The sequence below is a fragment of the Pantherophis guttatus genome, chromosome 4 (assembly GCF_059756535.1).
Source record: "Pantherophis guttatus breed Tessera chromosome 4, ASM5975653v1, whole genome shotgun sequence".
Classification (NCBI taxonomy): Eukaryota; Metazoa; Chordata; class Lepidosauria; order Squamata; family Colubridae; genus Pantherophis; species Pantherophis guttatus.
In genome coordinates this window covers 154735966-154754748 of record NC_142066.1, presented here as the reverse complement: position 1 = coordinate 154754748, position 18783 = coordinate 154735966, and the positions used below count along the sequence as shown (strand labels likewise).

The following is an 18783-nucleotide window of genomic DNA, read 5'->3' as shown; positions in this document are numbered from 1 at the left end:
TCCAATAAGTATCTTTGTAATATAATCCTCATTAATCATTTATTTAACTATGGCTTTCCCCTCTTTTCATAAAAGCTATTTTCAAATATTTATATTATAACATTCATGTCTTTGTCCCAAATCAACAATAGTCATACAACTTTGTATTATATTTTGTATATTTCTACCGTTCTTATGTTATAATAGTCTCATCCCTATTTCATTTCCATGTTTTATTATCTAGCCATTGATAAAATAAATCCCATATCTTATAATATTGTTTATCTTCTTGTTCTCTAATTTCAAATGTCAATTTGCTCATTTCAGCACATTCCATAATTTTCTTCAAAAAAATTTTTTTTGACCCTGGTTCTTCTAAATCCTCTCACTATTATTTTATAATAATTTGTAATCAAAGTGATATTGATACATGGGAATGACTCTGTTATATTCTTGATTTGACAGCCCAAGGCCAGGGAATTTATTTATTAGGCTCATTCATAAGGTGCCCAGTGTCACCTCGAAATGAGATGGGTGGCAAACAAGTCTACTAAATCAATAACTAAAGGATATTCATTAAATCCAAATGTGCATAATTGCCAGAATTATACCCATTGTGTAAACGTCTGCCATTGAGGTCAGTTTATTTATCTCAGTAATTACGTAATTGATGTCATATGTCGAAATTCACGTCATTTGTCAAGTGCGAATGACATCAGTGATGTAAATTTACCCCGACCACCTAATTATGTCAATTACATACATCAATTTCGTCAAATCACAGCAATTAGGTTAATTGACCCACTTTAGAAAGAAGAGATGGTGTCTATTATGGGGGAATGAAGATTTATCTGTTGAAACCAAAAATCCTGTTCAGCTGAGGTAAAATCAAGGTTTTTAGTCTAATCGTATCGAGTTTAAATGATTATAAAGAACAAAATTTAATTTTTATCCTTGCCTGATCTGCTTGGAGAGTGACACGCACATATACACCCATAGTGACTGACTGTGGCTTGTTGTGAGGTGTGAAAACTAACCACAGGTAGTCCTTGACTTACAACCATTCATTTAATGATCATTTGATCATTACGACAGCACTGAAAAAAGTGACTTACGACCACTCCTCACACTTACAACCTTCCCAACATCTCCACAGTCATGTGATCAAAATTTGGGCGCTTGGCAACAGGCGTGTCTTTATATGATGGTTGCAGTGTCCCAGGGTCACGCAATCACCATTTGCAACCTTCCCACAAAGCAAAGTCAATGGGGGAGGCCGGATTCATTTAATGACCATTTAATTAAGAATTGCAGTGGTTTGCTTAACGACGGTGGCAAAGAGAAGGTTGCAAAAACAGCCAGAGCTCACTTAATAACTGTCTTGCATAGGAAATTATGATGAGTTGAGCGACTACCTATAAGCACAATTCATTCCCAAAAAAAGTGTGAAAACTAAGCCATGCTTTTCCATGAGATAGTAGTCCTCAACTTACAACCATTCATTTAGTGACTGCTTGAAGTTATGACAGCACTGAAAAATGTTACTTATGACCATTTTTCACATTTATGGCCATTGCAGCATCTCCATAGTCAAAATTTGGATGCTTGGCAACTGACTCGTATTTATGACGGTCGCAATGTCCTGGGGGGGGGGGTCATGTGATCCTCTTTTGCGACCTTCTGTCAAGCAAAGTCAATGCGGAAGCCAGATTCACTTTATGACAGTGAGACTATCTTAACAATTGCAGTGATTCACTTAACAACTGTGGCAAGAAAGGTAATTCAGTAGGACAAATTTCACTTAACAACTGTCTTGATTAGCAACAGAAATGTTGGGCTCACTTGTGGTTGTAAACTGAGGACTAAGAAGTACTAAGGAAAGAAAAATCGAAGATTAGAAAATAATTACATGGGTCTGGATCAAAGCCAAAATGAACCAAAATCCAGAAGGAAGGGAGGGAGGGAGAGAGAGAGGAAGAGAGGAAGGATCAGGAGGAAAGGAGGGAGGAAGGCAAGAATGAATGAATGAATGAATGAATGGAGGGAGGGAGGGACAGAGGAAGGCAAGAATGAATGAATGAATGTGGATGAATGAATGAATGAATGAATGAATGGACAGAGGAAGGCAAGAATGAATGAATGAATGTGGATGAATGAATGAACGAATGAATGCAAGAATGAATGAATGAGTGAATGAGTGAGTGAGTGAAGGAAGGAAGACAGGAAGAAAGTAAAGGAGAGAGAGAGGAAGGGAGGCAGAAGGAAAGAAAGAAGCTGTTTCTCACCTGTTTGCTTTGTGAAGTGGAAAATGATGCCTGGACAGGTGAAGGCATAAGTCTCTCCAGGATTAGCATCCGGCCAACATAAAAGTTGGTCCCATATTCTTTTACAACCTTTGCAAATGGAAGAAAAATCATTTAAAAAAAGAAAAAGAAAAATAACTCCATTATCCTTGGAAAGGGAAACACAACATAAGAGCCCGAAGTTCACCAATCCATTGAATGAACTTTAAAATTGCCCCAAAATAATGAGTGGAAAGTACCCTTTAGGGTTAGACTCCAAATTCTTCCTTCTCCCTGCAAAGCCCGTTCCCTTCTAGCCCTGATGATGTTCCCTAGTTCAGGTCCTGAATTATCTGCAAGAAAACCACCAAGCTCAGAGTACACCTAGGATCCCATAGTCCTCCTCTTCCTCCTCCTCCTCCTCCTCCTCCTCCTCTTCCTCCTCCTCCTCCTCTTCCTCCACCTCCTCCTCTTCTAGCCCTGATGATGATACCTCGTTGGGTCCTGAATCATCTGCAAGAAAACCACCAAGCTCAGAGTACACCTAGGATGCCATAGTTCTCCTTCTCCTCTCCTCTTCCTTCTCCTTCCTCCTCCTCCTCCTCCTCTTCCTCCTCCTTCTTCTTTGCCTCCTCCTCCTTCTCTGCCTCCTCGTCTTCTTTTTCTTCCTTCTCCTTCCTCCTTCTCCTCCTCCTTCTCTGCCTCCTCCTCGCCATCTTCTTCTTTTTCTTCCTTCTCCTTCCTCCTCCTCCTCCTCTTCCTCCTCCTCCTTCTTTGCCTCCTCCTCCTTCTCTGCCTCCTTGTCTTCTTTTTCTTCCTTCTCCTTCCTCCTCCTCCTCCTTCTCTGCCTCCTCGTCTTCTTTTTCTTCCTTCTCCTTCCTCCTTCTCCTCCTCCTTCTCTGCCTCCTCCTCGCCATCTTCTTCTTTTTCTTCCTTCTCTTTCCTCCTCCTCCTCCTCCTCCTCTTCCTCCTCCTCCTTCTCTGCCTCCTCGTCTTCTTTTTCTTCCTTCTCCTTCCTTCTTCTCCTCCTCCTCCTCTGCCTCCTCCTCGCTGTCGTCTTCTTTTTCTTCCTTCTCCTTCCTCCTCCTCCTCCTCCTCTAGCTCTGATGATGTTCCCTAGTCAGATCCCGCAACACTTATAAGCAAACATCCAAGCTCAGAGAGCACCAAGCATACTTCTAGAGTCTAGTATATTCTCTACTGTCAATACAGCAGTAACACTCAAGATTATTGATTCTCAGGAGAGATCCCAGCATGTTCAAATCGCAAAATGAAATGGCAAATCCCTGCTTTTCTCAGGTCCACCTGGGTATACCTGCAGTTTCGTTCATGTGCAGCTGGATCTCTTCTAAGCAGTTGGTTTCGTTTTGTTTCCACTCTATGACGGGGACACAGTCTGGCTGAACCATGGCCAGGACCTAGAAATAATAAATGAAAAGGTGACATCCTATCCTAAAACTAAGCAACCTAAAACTAAGGAGAAAATTCCTAACCATTCATCACAAATTACCTTCGGAAGTTGTGGGTGCCCCATCACTGGAGGCTGGACAGCCATTTGTCAAAAATAGTATAGGATCCCCTGTGTAAGCAGGGGGTTGGACTAGATGACCTCCAAGGTCCATTCCAACCGTGTTACTGTTAATAGTACAGCACAGGCACAGGAAAAAATAAAAGCAATTTAAACCATTACAGGTAGTCCGTTGACTTATGACCACAATTCACTCCAAATTTTTGTTGCTAGGCAAGACAGTTGTGAGGTGAATATTACCCCGTTTTACGACCTTTTGTTGCCACCGTTGTTAAGTGAATCACTGCAGGTTAAGTTAGTTACATGGTTGTTAAGTGAATCTGGCTTCCCCCTTGACTTTGCTTGGGACCCTGCAATGGTCATCATATATAAATCAACTGCCATTTTGATCAGATGACCACCGGGGAGCTGCAACGGTCAGAAGTGTGAAAAACGGTCATAAGTCACTTTTTTCAGTGCATTTGTAACTTTGAAACAGTTACTAAATGAACTGTTGTAATTTGGGAACTACCTGTGTATATTTTACGCATGAGACCCTGATCCAAGGATATTTCCTTTCTGCTGATCGATATAAATGATCAAGAACTGGTGTGCATTTGAAATTCCGTCAAGTTCAGAGAAGACAAACAAAACTGGTTTGGAAAATTGGGGTAAGGAGAGAAATGGCAAAATTTCTGTAGTTTCTCCTAAAGGAAAAAAAAAAAAATATTCTGCAATCCTATTTGTAAACATAATCCTTAGATCTTCAGCACTGGGGGAAGAAAAAAAAAAAACACCTCCAAAATGCAGTTACAGACAATCCTCGACTTATGACCAGAATGGAGACCAGAATTTCCATTGATAAGCAAGGCAGTTGTTAAGAGAGTCACACCAATGTTATGAACTTTTTTACCAAGTTTGTTGTGTCGTTTTGTTAATGTCATTTTATAAACATCATCATGATGTTCCATCAGATCTTGGTCAGTTGTCCCCTGTCTGGAGGACACATCTTATGAACATCATCACGATGTTCCATCAGATCAGTTCTTGGTCAGTGTCCCACGTTTCCGGTTCCCCAACATAGACATCTGGTAGTAGGTGTCACAATTCATACAAATGACAACATTTGCATCTTTTGCACACAATTATATCACAATGCCCAAGATGACAGTAGCTTCCTTCTTTTCCCCTAACATTTCAAGACAGACTCATGTACAGTCTGGCAAAACTTATAAACACGAATTAAAATAGGGCGGGAAAATTGAAGTTTATCATCTGGACAGATAGCGCCCCCTCCCGAAAATAAAGCTAAAAGCCAAGCCATGTCACATCACTGCAAAGTTGTTGTTTTTTTAAAAAAATGTTAATGACAATTTGGACTTGTCAGAAGTTTTTCCGGTTATTTTTCACTCACTTGTTGAGATGTTCTCAGTGAAGAAATTAAACTTCGAGCCAGTTACATGAATTGTAAAGCATTCTAAAAATAGAGATAGAGATAGATAATAGATAGAAGAGAGAGACAGAAAGAGAGGGAGGGAGGGAGGGAGGGAGAGAGAGAGAGAGAGAGAGGAGAGATGAGAGATGACAGAGATGACAGAGATGATAGATAGATAGATAGATAGATAGATAGATAGATAGATAGATAGATAGATAGATAGGCTAGATAGACAGACATGATAGAGATAGATGATAGAGATAGATAGATAGATAGATAGATAGATAGATAGATAGATAGATAGATAGGATAGATAGACAGACATGATAGAGATAGAAATAGAGATAGAGATAGATGATAGAGATAGATAGATAGACAGACAGACAGACAGACAGAGAGACAGACATGATAGATAGATAGATAGATAGATAGATAGATAGATAGATAGATAGATAGATATAGATAGATAGGATAGATAGATACATAGATAGGATAGATAGACAGACATGATAGAGATAGAGATAGAGATAGATGATAGATAGATAGATAGATAGATAGATAGATAGATAGATAGATAGACAGACAGACAGACAGACAGACATGATAGATAGATAGATAGATAGATAGATAGATAGATAGATAGATAGATGATAGATAGATAGATAGATAGATAGATAGATAGATAGATAGATAGATAGATAGGATAGAAATAGGGAAAGAATGATGGATAGATGTTGAAAATAAGACAGACAGAGATATATAGAAGGAAGAGAGACAGCAGACAGACAGAATAATATGGAATAACAGAGAGAGGGAGATAGAAAGGCAGAAAGAGATAATATGGAATAAGAGAGAGAGAGACAGACAGACAGAAAGACAGACAGACAGACAGAAACACATACACAACATTGGGAAGATTTTTCAACAATTTTTCCCCTTCAACCCTTAATTTTAACCCCATTGATGGGGGGGGGGAGAAACACCCTGAATTCTGATTTTCAACAATATTTTTCCCCTTCAATTTTACCCTCACTTGGAAGAAAACCTCCTGAATTTTGATTTTTAGCAACTTTTTCACCCTTCCAGCTTCAATTCTACCTCCAACGAAAACATTAAAGCAAACAAACAAACCCCGAATGTTGATTTTCAATAATTTCCCTCCCCTCTTTTGATTCTTAATTTTGACCCCTCAGTTTTGTCCCTCAAAGGGGACAAAAGCTGAATTTTGAAGCAGGTTTTATGTTTCACTCCTCTCAAACAAACCAAACTGTACTTCCCTTCCAGTTTTTCATTCAACCGAAGTAGGCAGGAGAGTACAGTTTGTCCAAAGTAATTGCTCCATGTTTTCCTTGTGCATGGAGTTTGTTTGTTTGTTTATCTTTTACACCTCTCAACTACCCAAATCTCCCTCAAGGAGTTTTCATTGATATATTTCAAACATACAGCCTATTTTTAGACAAGTAAGAAACTGCCGGGGAGGCACTCACAGGAGGCTTCTCTGTATTTTCATCTACATCTCTGATATTTTTTCTCAGAAAGAAATCTTCTACCCTCTATATTATCATCATCATTACAGAGTTGGGAGGGACCCCGGAGGTCTTCTAGTCCATCCCCTACTCAGACAGGAAACCCTATATACATACCATTTCAGACAAGTGATTGTACAGTGTCTTTAAACAAAAAAAAAGAAAAAAGAAAACTCCAGTGTTGGAGTATTTACAACTTCTAGAGAGAAGTTATCCCACTGATTCATTGTTCTAACTTGTTCAGAAAATTTCTCCTTTGTTCCAAGTTGCTTCTCTCCTTGATTAGTTTCCCTCCATTATTCCTTGTCCTGCCTTCAGGTGTTTTGGAGAATTATTGGAGCCCCTCTTCTCTGTGACAGACCCTCAAATATTGGAAGACTGCTATCATGCCATCCCTAGTCCTCCTTTTCATTAAACTAGACATACTCAATTCCTGCAACTGTTCTTTGTATGTTTTAGTCTCCAGTCTCCTTAGCTATCTTTCTTGCTCTTCTCTGCACTCTTTCTAGGGTCTCCACATCATTTTTTACATTGTGGTGACCAAAACTGGATGCAGTATTCCAAATATGTGTTTTCCTGGTGCATGGTATTTTATTTATTTATTTATCCTTCACATCTCAGAACTGCTTCTTTTCCTTCAATGGAATTCTATTTCATTGATATTTCAGATATGCAGCCTATTTTTAGACAAACCAGAAAGTGTTGTGGTGGCACCCAAGGGACTGGGCATGTGTTTTTCTATATCTCTGGTATTCTTTGACAGAAGGAAAGTCTATACCTCCTATAATATCCTCTTCTTCCTCCTTTAAATTGACCAGCAAAGCAGAGAATTTCTCTTTTAAGTGCTAAATTAGCAATAAAATTCTAGGCATCCAACTATCTCAATTACCAAATTCTCAGCCCATGCCAACTCATCCTTTCTTAATCTCTGTTTCCCCATAACCTCATAAATTTTCTCAATTATTTGCAACCTCTGCAAAAAAAAAAAAGAAAGAAAGAAATTGGATTTTCTGCAATGGCATTGGCATTGTTTGAAATATTTCTCAATATGCAGAGTTCCCAGACTATCCCATTTTTTTTTCTTCCCCAAAAGAGCCTCTCTGAATTTTTCCCCTCAATAATTCTGCCCACTGAAATATTATGCTCTTATACATATTTGTAAACAAACCCACGAGGAAAAAAGAATGGAGAAAGAAAAAAAAAGCAATTTCAAACTTCTTACTTACCAGAGATGGCAGAATCAGCAGGAATAATAATACACAGGAGTATTCTTGCTTTGAAGGCTTCATGTCAACATAAAGGAATTTTGCTCTGTGGTTGCTTGGTCCCTCGCTAATATGAGGAACTGGGTTTTGGGCTTTTGGGGATACACAAATAATGTGAAGGATAAGCAAGGTGTGAGGTCTTACTCACAACTCCCTAATCTGCAGCTGACTGACTGTCCACCAGCAGTTGTATTAGAAGCACTGCTGGTTACTTGCAAAGAGAGTGGGTGGGTTTTCTAAAACCAGATGAATAAACATCAGGGAATGACAAACAAACCTGGTTGAGTTAACAGGTGCCGTCTGAAGCTAGGAAACTTTTCCCAAGCACACACAGAACAGATCAGGGGAGTTAAAAAAACCCAACAATGATACAGCAAACTGACAAGCTGGTATGATTTGTAAGCAAATATTACTTTCCTGATGAAACTTCAGTGGGGTGTTGCCTTTATAATTAGACCTAGAATTGTAGGGCTGGAGGGAACCTTAAAGGTCTTCTAGTCCAACCCCAAGGCAGAAGACCTTATACTTTCAACCTGACTATTTCTATCCTTTTTTTTCCCCTACTAATAATGTCATTAGATTTTTTAAGTAAGAAAGAACAAAAGTAACAAGCAGTAATATTTAAGGGAGAGGAAGGAAGGAAAGAAAAGAAAGAGACAGAGGGAGGGAAGGAGGAAAAGAAAGGGAGAGGGGGGAAGGAGGAAGGAAGGAAGGAGAAGGAGGGAAGGAAGGAAAGAGAGGGAAGGGAGGGAGGGAGGGAGGAAGGAAGGAGAGGGAGGGAAGGAGGGAAGGAAAGAAGGAAGGAGGAAGGAAGGAAAAGAAAGAGAGAGGGAGGGAGGGAGGAAAAGAAGGGGGAGGGAGGGAGGAGGAAGGAAGAAAGAAAGGAAGGAAAAGAGGGAGGGAGAGGGAGGGGAGGAAGGAAAAGAAAGAGAGAGGGAGGGAGGAAGGAAGGAAGGGAGGAGGAAGGAAGGAAGGAAGGAAGGAAAAGAAAGAGAGAGGGAGGGAGGGAAAGAAAGAGAGGGGGAGGGAGAGCAGGGGTGGGTTTCAAATTTTTTTACTACCAGTTCTGTGGGTGTGGCTTGGTGTGGCTTGGTGGGCGTGGCAGGGGAAGGATATTATGAAATCTCCATTCCGTCCCCAATCCAGGGGAAGGTTACTGCAAAATCCCCATTTCCTCCCAATCAGCTGGGACTTGGGAGGCAGAGAATAGATGTGGGTGGGGCCAGTCAAAATTTCTGCTACCGGTTCTCCAGAATTGGTCAGAACCTGCTGAAACCCACCTCTGAGGGAGAGGAAGGAAGGGGGAAGGAAGGAAGGAAGGGAGGGAGGGAGGGAAGGAAGGAAGGAAGGAAGGAAGGAAGGAAGGAAGGAAGGAAGGAAGGAAAAGAAAGAGAGGGAGGGAGGGAAGGAGGAAGGAGGGGAGGAAGGAGGAAGAAAAAGAAAGAGAAAGGGGGAGAATGGAAGGAAAAGAAAGAGAGAGTGGGAGGGAGGGAGGGAGGAAAAGAAAGAGGGGAGGGAGAAAGGAGGGGAGAAAGGAAGGAAGGAGGAAGGAAGGAAAAGAAAGAGGGAGGGAGGGAGGGAGGAGGGGAGGAAGGAGGAAGGAAAAGAAAGAGAAAGGGGACAGTGGAAGGAAAAGAAAGAGAGTGGGAGGGAGGGAGGAAGGAAAAGAAAGAGAGGGGAGGGAGGGAGGAGGGGAGAGAGGAAGGAAGGAAGGAAAAGAAAGAGGGAGGGAGGAGGGAGGAGGGGAGGAAGGAGGAAGGAAAAGAAAGAGAAAGGGGGACAGTGGAAGGAAAAGAAAGAGAGTGGGAGGGAGGGAGGAAGGAAAAGAAAGAGAGGTGAGGGAGGGAGGAGGGGAGAGAGGAAGGAAGGAAGGAAGGAAAAGAAAGAGGGAGGGAGGAGGGAGGGAGAGAGGATCAGAGGAAGGAAGGAACAAAAGATTGAATTTAAATTTTCTTTTAAAACAATTATTAAATTAAACTCTTACTCTGCAGTTACAACATAACTCATGTTTTCCCCTCTCATCTGCATCTATGCATACATATTCACACAAAAAGTCCAAAAGGGATTTCCAGTCAGCATTAATGTTAATTAGTTATCTCTACAAACTCCGTCATCTTCACCGCCCATTCTTCCACCGCGAGGCTCACGGCACATTTTGCAGGAAACTCTCCGTCCCTGGAGACACCCAGGTGCTCCCTTCTGCTGCTGAACATCTTTCTTTCAGCAGGAGATGCTGAGTTCAAGTCCCGCCTTAGGCACAAATGCCAGCTGAGTAATTCTGGGCCAATCCCCAGGAGGTCGTGGGTTCTAATCCCACTTTAGGCAGGAAAGCCAGCAAATCACCTGGTCGTTAAGTGGGATGGGACTTCCTCCTCCTTTGACATCGTTGTTAGAAGCTGTCTGGGAATGTTGCAAAATGGCAATCACGTGGGTGTTGCAACTGTCATAAATGTGAGTCGGTTGCCGAGCGCCTGAATTTCGATCATGTGACCATGGGGATACAGCGATGCATCATAAATGTGTGAAGTCTGGTCATAAGTCTTCTCCATAACTTCAGACAGTCACTAAACGGACGGTTGTAAGTTGAGGAGTACCTGTAGGGACCTAGAAACAGGGGTCTGCAACCTTAAACACTCAAAGAGCCATTTGGACCCGTTTCCCACAGAAAAGAAAACACCGGGAGCCACAAAACCTGGGTGGGCGTGGCCAACTCAATGTCACTCACTTCCACCAGCCACATGACCCCCCTCTAGCCACGCCTACCCAGCCGGTCATTAGGGCAGAGAACCAGTTGTTAAAAAACACCAGGAACCACAAAATTATTTTGACATATCTCTCTCTCTCCTCCCTCCTCTTTCCCCCCTCCCTCTCTCTGTATCTCTCTATGTCTCTTTCTCTCTCACCCTCTCTCTGTATCTCTCTATGTCTCTCTCTCTCCCCTCCCTCCCTCTTTCCCCCTCCCTCTTTCTCTTTATCTCTCTATGTCTCTCTCTCCCCTCCCTCCCTCTTTCCCCCCTCCCTCTCTCTCTGTATCTCTCTATGTCTCTCTCTCCCCTCCCTCTTTCCCCCCTCCCTCTCTCTCTGTATCTCTCTATGTCTCTCTCTCTCCTCCTCTCTCTGTATCTCTCTATGTCTCTCTCTCTCTCCCCTTTCTCTGTATCTCTCTATGTCTCTCTCTCTCTCCTCCTCTCTCTGTATCTCTCTATGTCTCTCTCTCTCCTCCCTCCCTCTTTCCCCCCTCCCTCTTTCTCTTTATCTCTCTATGTCTCTCTCTCCCCTCCCTCCCTTTCCCCCCTCCCTCTCTCTGTATCTCTCTATGTCTCTTTCTCTCTCACCCTCTCTCTGTATCTCTCTATGTCTCTCTCTCTCCCCTCCCTCCCTCTTTCCCCCTCCCTCTTTCTCTTTATCTCTCTATGTCTCTCTCTCCCCTCCCTCCCTCTTTCCCCCCTCCCTCTCTCTCTGTATCTCTCTATGTCTCTCTCTCCCCTCCCTCTTTCCCCCCTCCCTCTCTCTCTGTATCTCTCTATGTCTCTCTCTCTCCTCCTCTCTCTGTATCTCTCTATGTCTCTCTCTCTCTCCCCTTTCTCTGTATCTCTCTATGTCTCTCTCTCTCTCCTCCTCTCTCTGTATCTCTCTATGTCTCTCTCTCTCCTCCCTCCCTCTTTCCCCCCTCCCTCTTTCTCTTTATCTCTCTATGTCTCTCTCTCCCCTCCCTCCCTTTCCCCCCTCCCTCTCTCTCTGTATCTCTCTATGTCTCTCTCTCTCCCCTCCCTCCCTCTATCCCCCTCCCTCTCTCTCTGTATCTCTCTGTCTCTCTCTCCCCTCCCTCCCTCTTTCCCCCCTCCCTCTCTCTCTGTATCTCTCTATGTCTCTCTCTCTCTCCTCCTCTCTCTGTATCTCTCTATGTCTCTCTCTCTCTCCCCTTTCTCTGTATCTCTCTATGTCTCTCTCTCTCCCCCTCTCTGTATCTCTCTATGTCTCTCTCTCTCCTCCCTCCCTCTTTCCCCCCTCCCTCTCTCTCTGTATCTCTCTATGTCTCTCTCTCTCCCCTCCCTCCCTCTTTCCCCCTCCCTCTCTCTCTGTATCTCTCTATGTCTCTCTCTCTCTCCTCCTCTCTCTGTATCTCTCTGTCTCTCTCTCCCCTCCCTCCCTCTTTCCCCCCTCCCTCTCTCTCTGTATCTCTCTATGTCTCTCTCTCTCTCCTCCTCTCTCTGTATCTCTCTATGTCTCTCTCTCTCTCCCCTTTCTCTGTATCTCTCTATGTCTCTCTCTCTCCCCCTCTCTGTATCTCTCTATGTCTCTCTCTCTCCTCCCTCCCTCTTTCCCCCCTCCCTCTTTCTCTTTATCTCTCTATGTCTCTCTCTCCCCTCCCTCCCTTTCCCCCCTCCCTCTCTCTCTGTATCTCTCTATGTCTCTCTCTCTTTCCCCCTCTCTCTGTATCTCTCTATGTCTCTCTCTCTCCCCTCCCTCCCTCTTTCCCCCCTCCCCCTCTCTCTGTATCTCTCTATGTCTCTCTCTCTCCCCCTCTCTCTGTATCTCTCTATGTCTCTCTCTCTCCCCTCCCTCCCTCTTTCCCCCTCCCTCTCTCTCTGTATCTCTCTATGTCTCTCTCTCCCCCTCTCTCTGTATCTCTCTATGTCTCTCTCCCCTCCCTCCCTCTTTCCCCCTCCCTCTCTCTCTGTATCTCTCTATGTCTCTCTCTCTTTCCCCCTCTCTCTGTATCTCTCTATGTCTCTCTCTCTCCCATCCCTCCCTCTTTCCCCCCTCCCTCTCTCTCTATATCTCTCTATGTCTCTCTCTCTCCCCCTCTCTCTGTATCTCTCTGTCTCTCTCTCCCCTCCCTCCCTCTTTCCCCCCTCCCTCTCTCTCTGTATCTCTCTATGTCTCTCTCTCTCTCCCCGTCTCTCTGTATCTCTCTATGTCTCTCTCTCTCCCCTCCCTCCCTCTTTCCCCCCTCCCTCTCTCTCTGTATCTCTCTCTGTCTCTCTCTCTCTCCCCCTCTCTCTGTATCTCTCTATGTCTCTCTCTCCCCTCCCTCTCTCTTTCCCCCCTCCCTCTCTCTCTGTATCTCTCTATGTCTCTCTCTCTTTCCCCCTCTCTCTGTATCTCTCTATGTCTCTCTCTCTCCCATCCCTCCCTCTTTCCCCCCTCCCTCTCTCTCTATATCTCTCTATGTCTCTCTCTCTCCCCCTCTCTCTGTATCTCTCTGTCTCTCTCTCCCCTCCCTCCCTCTTTCCCCCCTCCCTCTCTCTCTGTATCTCTCTATGTCTCTCTCTCTCTCCCCGTCTCTCTGTATCTCTCTATGTCTCTCTCTCTCCCCTCCCTCCCTCTTTCCCCTCTCCCTCTCTCTCTGTATCTCTCTCTGTCTCTCTCTCTCTCCCCCTCTCTCTGTATCTCTCTATGTCTCTCTCTCCCCTCCCTCTCTCTTTCCCCCCTCCCTCTCTCTCTGTATCTCTCTATGTCTCTCTCTCCCCTCCCTCCCTCTTTCCCCCTCCCTCTCTCTCTGTATCTCTCTATGTCTCTCTCTCTTTCCCCCTCTCTCTGTATCTCTCTATGTCTCTCTCTCTCTCCCCCTCTCTCTGTATCTCTCTGTCTCTCTCTCCCCTCCCTCCCTCTTTCCCCCCTCCCTCTCTCTCTGTATCTCTCTATGTCTCTCTCTCTCTCCCCGTCTCTCTGTATCTCTCTATGTCTCTCTCTCTCCCCTCCCTCCCTCTTTCCCCCCTCCCCCTCTCTCTGTATCTCTCTATGTCTCTCTCTCTCTCCCCCTCTCTCTGTATCTCTCTGTCTCTCTCTCTCCCCTCCCTCCCTCTTTCCCCCCTCCCTCTCTCTCTGTATCTCTCTATGTCTCTCTCTCTCTCCCCGTCTCTCTGTATCTCTCTATGTCTCTCTCTCTCCCCTCCCTCCCTCTTTCCCCCCTCCCCCTCTCTCTGTATCTCTCTATGTCTCTCTCTCTCTCCCCCTCTCTCTGTATCTCTCTGTCTCTCTCTCTCCCCTCCCTCCCTCTTTCCCCCCTCCCTCTCTCTCTGTATCTCTCTATGTCTCTCTCTCTCTCCCCGTCTCTCTGTATCTCTCTATGTCTCTCTCTCTCCCCTCCCTCCCTCTTTCCCCCCTCCCTCTCTCTCTGTATCTCTCTATGTCTCTCTCTCTCTCCCCGTCTCTCTGTATCTCTCTATGTCTCTCTCTCTCCCCTCCCTCCCTCTTTCCCCCCTCCCTCTCTCTCTGTATCTCTCTATGTCTCTCTCTCTCTCCCCGTCTCTCTGTATCTCTCTGTCTCTGCCCTGGTCACTTCTCCATCCCCCGCCGTCGCCCTTATCTTCTCAGGCCAGGCAAGGAGTGACTGGGAGGGGAGGGCGAGGGGCGGGGCCAGCCAGTGGTGGGATCACCTGACAGGGAGCCACAGCAGAAGGCCCAAAGAGCCGCATTTGGCTCTGGAGCCGCAGATTGCTGACCCCTGACCTAGAAAAATCTGTGAATCTGTGTTGTGGAGAGGTGTCCACTGAAACACAATCATTGGGCTCAAAATCTGCAGGGCACTTGTCATTCCCCAGCAATGCAAAATCAGATTATTTCATCCAATGGATATTGTTTCAATCAAGGAATTTTTCCCCCAAGAAAATATTTTATTCTACCCTTGAAAAAAATGCCAGCTATTGATAAGTGGAAGGATCAAATCCTGGTAGTTCAACTGGCCGAAATAGTGAAACAGGTAGTCCTCAACTTATGACCACAACGGAGCCTAAAATTTCAGTTGCTAAATGAGACAATTGTTAAGTGGGCTTTGTCCCATTTTACAACCTTTCTTGCCACAGTTGTTAAGCGAATCACTGCACTTTTTAAAGTGAGTAACACACTTGTTAAGCGAATCTGGCTTCTCTATTGATTTTGCTTGCCAGAAGGTCGCAAAAGGGGAATCACATGACCTCAGGACACTGCAACCGTCGTAAATATGAGTCAGTTGCCAAACGTCTGGATTTTGATCATGTGACCTGGGGTGGGAACGCTGCCACCGTTGCAAGTGTGAAAAATGGTCATAACATAAGTCACTTTTTTCAGTGCTGTTGTAACTTTGAGGGGTCACTAAGAGAACTGTTGTAAGTTGAGGACTACCTGTATCTATAAACAGATAACAGAATAATAGAGTTGGAATGGACCTTGGAGGTCTTCTAGTCCAACCTCTTGCTCAAACAGGAAACCCTATATGATTTCAGACAAAATGTTTATCCAATCTCTTCTTTAAAACTTCCAGTGATGGACTAAACCAGTGGTGAAATCCCGATTTTTTTTACTACCGGTTCTGTGGGCGTGGCTTGGTGGGCGTGGCAGAGGAAGGATACTGCAAAATCTCCATTCCTACCCCACTCCTGGGGGAAGGATATTGCAAAATCTCCATTCCCACCCCACTCTGGGGCCAGCCAGAGGTGATATTTGCCGGTTCTCCGAACTGCTCAAAATTTCTGCTACCGGTTCCCCAGAACCTGCTGAATTTCACTCCTGGAGTAAACCAAGACCCACAACTAAGAAAAATTTCTGGGAAGGTTTTGAATTCAACACCCCATTTGTTGTCATTCCCACCCCTCATCCCAGGTGGGTTTTACCCAAATTCAGATGTGTGGATTGTGAAAAGAGAGAGAGAGAGTGAGACAGACACAAACAGACAGACAGACAGACAGAGACATTGAGAGAGACACAAAGACAGACAGAGAGAGAGAGAGAGAGAGAGAGAGACAAAGACAGACAGACAGACAGGCAAACAGACAGATAAACAGACAGAGAGAGGGAGAGAGACAGAAAGACAAACAGAGAGAGAGGGAGACAATCAGAGAGAGAGAGAGAGAGACAGATAGAAAAATAGAGATAGACAGAGACAGACAGATAGAAAAATAGAGATAGACAAACAGAGAGAGAGAGAGAAAGAGAGAGAGAGACAGACAGACAGACAGACAGATAGAAAGATAGATAGACAAACAGAGAGAGATAGAAAAATAGAGAGACAGACAGATAGAAAAATAGTTATAGAAAAACAGAGAGAGAGACCGAGAGCGACAGATAGAAAAATAGAGAGAGACAGAGAGAGAGACAGAAGGACAAATAGAGAGAAAGACAGAGACAGACAGACAGACAGACAGAGACATAGAAAAATAGAGATAGACAAACAGACGGAGACAGACACACAGCTAGAAAGATAGAGAGAGACAGAGAGAGACAGAAAGGCAAATAGAGAGAGACAGAGACAGACAGACAGCTAGAAAGATAGAGATAGACAAACAGAGACAGACAGACAGACAGAAAAATAGAGAGAGACAAACAGAGAGACAGAAAAATAGAGAGACAGAGACAGACAGATAAAAAATAGAGACAAACAGAGAGAGAAAGACAGACAGACAGATAGAAAGATAGACAAAGAGAGAGAGAGAGAGAAATATAGAAAAATAGAGACAGAGACAGGCAGACAGACAGATAGAAAGATAGATAGACAAACAGAGAGAGAGAGACAGAAAAATAGAGAGACAGAGACAGACAGAGAGACAGAAAGATAGAGATAGACAAACAAACAGAGAGAAACAGACAGAGAGAGAGAAGTAGAAAAATAGGGGTAGACAAACAGACAGACAGACAGACAGACAGAAAAGCCCCACTTGGGAAATATGCAAAGCAAAGTGTCCATTTTCCATCTTTTGAAACTGGAAGCCTGAAGGCAAAGAGTTGATTTGGCTGCAGAGAATGAAAACAAGCTGCCGGCCTGAATACGCACGCACAGACTCACTCTCTATCTCTATCTCTCTTTCTGTTTTTCCTAACTCAAGCATATACATATTTATTTTTCGCGTAGAGCGGCTATTTTCAGCTAAGTGTGACTTGAAGCTTCCTATTCAGCATTTCCTCGAATCGGCCACCAGTTACACGTTCCTCATCTCATCAAGACCCATCTGCTGGCTTGATGCATAATTAAAATAAAATTATTGCTTTCCTTTTGATGTTTGCGCCTGCGGAGTTTGGAGAACAAGGCGGCAATCCAACCACAGATTACTTAACTGGGTTTGGCAAGCATAAACCCCAAAATGCAGAGAGCAGGCGAAGGAATATGTATGAGATTCATGAATCTGTAATTTATTTAATTAATCTCTCTTCATCTTTTTTTTTTTTGGCTCACATTTGCTCCATTTAATCACAGGGAGTCCTCGATTTACAACCATTTAGTGGCCGTTCGAAGTTACGACGGCACTGGAAAAGGGGACTTAGGGCTATTGTTCCCTTGTGACCATTGCAGCGTCCCTGTGGTCATGTGATCAAAAGTCAGATGCTTTACAACTGTCTCATATTTATGACGGTTGTCGTGTACTTGGGTCATTTGATCCCCTTTCTGACAAGCAGAAAGGGAGATTTACTAATTTACCAACTGGGAGGGATTCACATAACAGCTGTGGCAAGAAAGGTCATAAAATGGGGCAAAACTCACTTCACGACTGTCTTGCTTAGTAACGGAAACGGTGGGCTCAATTGTGGTCATAAGTCGAGGACTACCTGTATCGTAAAGACAGACAAAAACGTTTTATTGTGTTTGCCATAGGATACGGGTGTCTGTTTCTAATTTAATTTTTGATCTTGTTTGACTAAGTTTATACAGGGCTTTTTTTTTGTTGTCAAAGTTGTTAAGTGAACCAATGCATGTTAAGTGAATAACATGGTTATTAAGTGAATCCAACTTGCCCCGTTGACTTTGCTTGTCAAAAGAAAGGCCTCAAATGGCAAAGACATGACCCCGTTATAAACACATGTCAGTGGCCAAGAGCCCAAATTTTGATCACATAACCATGGGGATGCTTCAACAGTCATAAGTGTGAAAAACATCACAAGTCATTTTTTTCAGTGCTGGATTTTGGGCCCAAGGTGGGACTATGGGGATACGACAGTTGTAAGTGGAAAGAGTGCTCTTAAATCTCTTTTTTCAATGCTGTTGTAACTTTAAACAGTCACTAAAAACAAACCGTTGTAAATCAAGGACTACTGGTATCTAGGTTAGGGCCTCTGTGATATCAGGGCAGAGGTGGGGTTTCAGCAGGTTCCGACCAGTTCTGGAGAACTGGTAGTGGAAATTTTGAGTAGTTCGAAGAACCGCTAGTAAAAATGCTGACTGGTGCCACTCCCATCTATTCTCTGCCTTCAGAGTCCCAGCTGATCGGGAGGAAATGGGGATTTTGCAGTAACCTTCCCCTGGAGTGGGGTGGGAATGGGGATTTTGCAGTATCCTTCCCCACCAAGCCACGCCAATCAAGCCATACCATGCCACGCCCACCAAGCCACAGCCACACAACCGATAGTAAAAAATTTTGAAACCCACCACTGTATCAGAAATGGTGGGGATGACTGTTATCCCCCAAATATTCAGAATGTTAGACGTAGTCCTTTTCCTAAATCTAAGATTTTTGGACAAATCCAAAAAGAAATGACAACCTTAAATTTTTGGAAATACATCCAAAACACTTGACCTGCCAAAGTACCTAAAGGGAGTTTGCAGGAATTGGATATGTCTAGTTTAATGAAAAGAAAAATCAGGGGGGACATGATAGGAGTCTTCCAATATTTGAGGGGCTGCCACAGAGAAGAAGTGGGGGGGCAATTTTCCACCTATTTTTTCAAAGCCCCTGAAGGCAGGACAAGAAACAACGGATGGAAACTAACCAAGGAGAGAAGCAACCTAGAACTAAAGAGAAATTTCCTGAAAGTGAGAACAAATTAACCAGTGGAACTACTTGCCTCCAGAAGTTGTGAATGCTCCAATACTGGAAGT

At 43.9% G+C, this 18783-nt stretch overlaps 1 protein-coding gene across 1 annotated transcript in view; it reads right to left on the bottom strand.

The window, feature by feature from the left end:
- Positions 1 to 8246, bottom strand: part of GHRHR (growth hormone releasing hormone receptor) — a 36949-nt gene extending 28703 nt beyond the window's left edge. Inside the window, exons 1-3 of the mRNA XM_060683211.2 lie at positions 7956 to 8246; positions 3577 to 3679; positions 2265 to 2372 (exon numbers count right to left, since the gene is read on the bottom strand). Coding sequence (XP_060539194.2) covers positions 2265 to 2372; positions 3577 to 3679; positions 7956 to 8018 — 274 coding nt within the window. The 5' untranslated portion in view covers positions 8019 to 8246. The remainder of the gene's footprint in view (positions 1 to 2264; positions 2373 to 3576; positions 3680 to 7955) is intronic.
- Positions 8247 to 18783: the final 10537 nt, after the last annotated feature.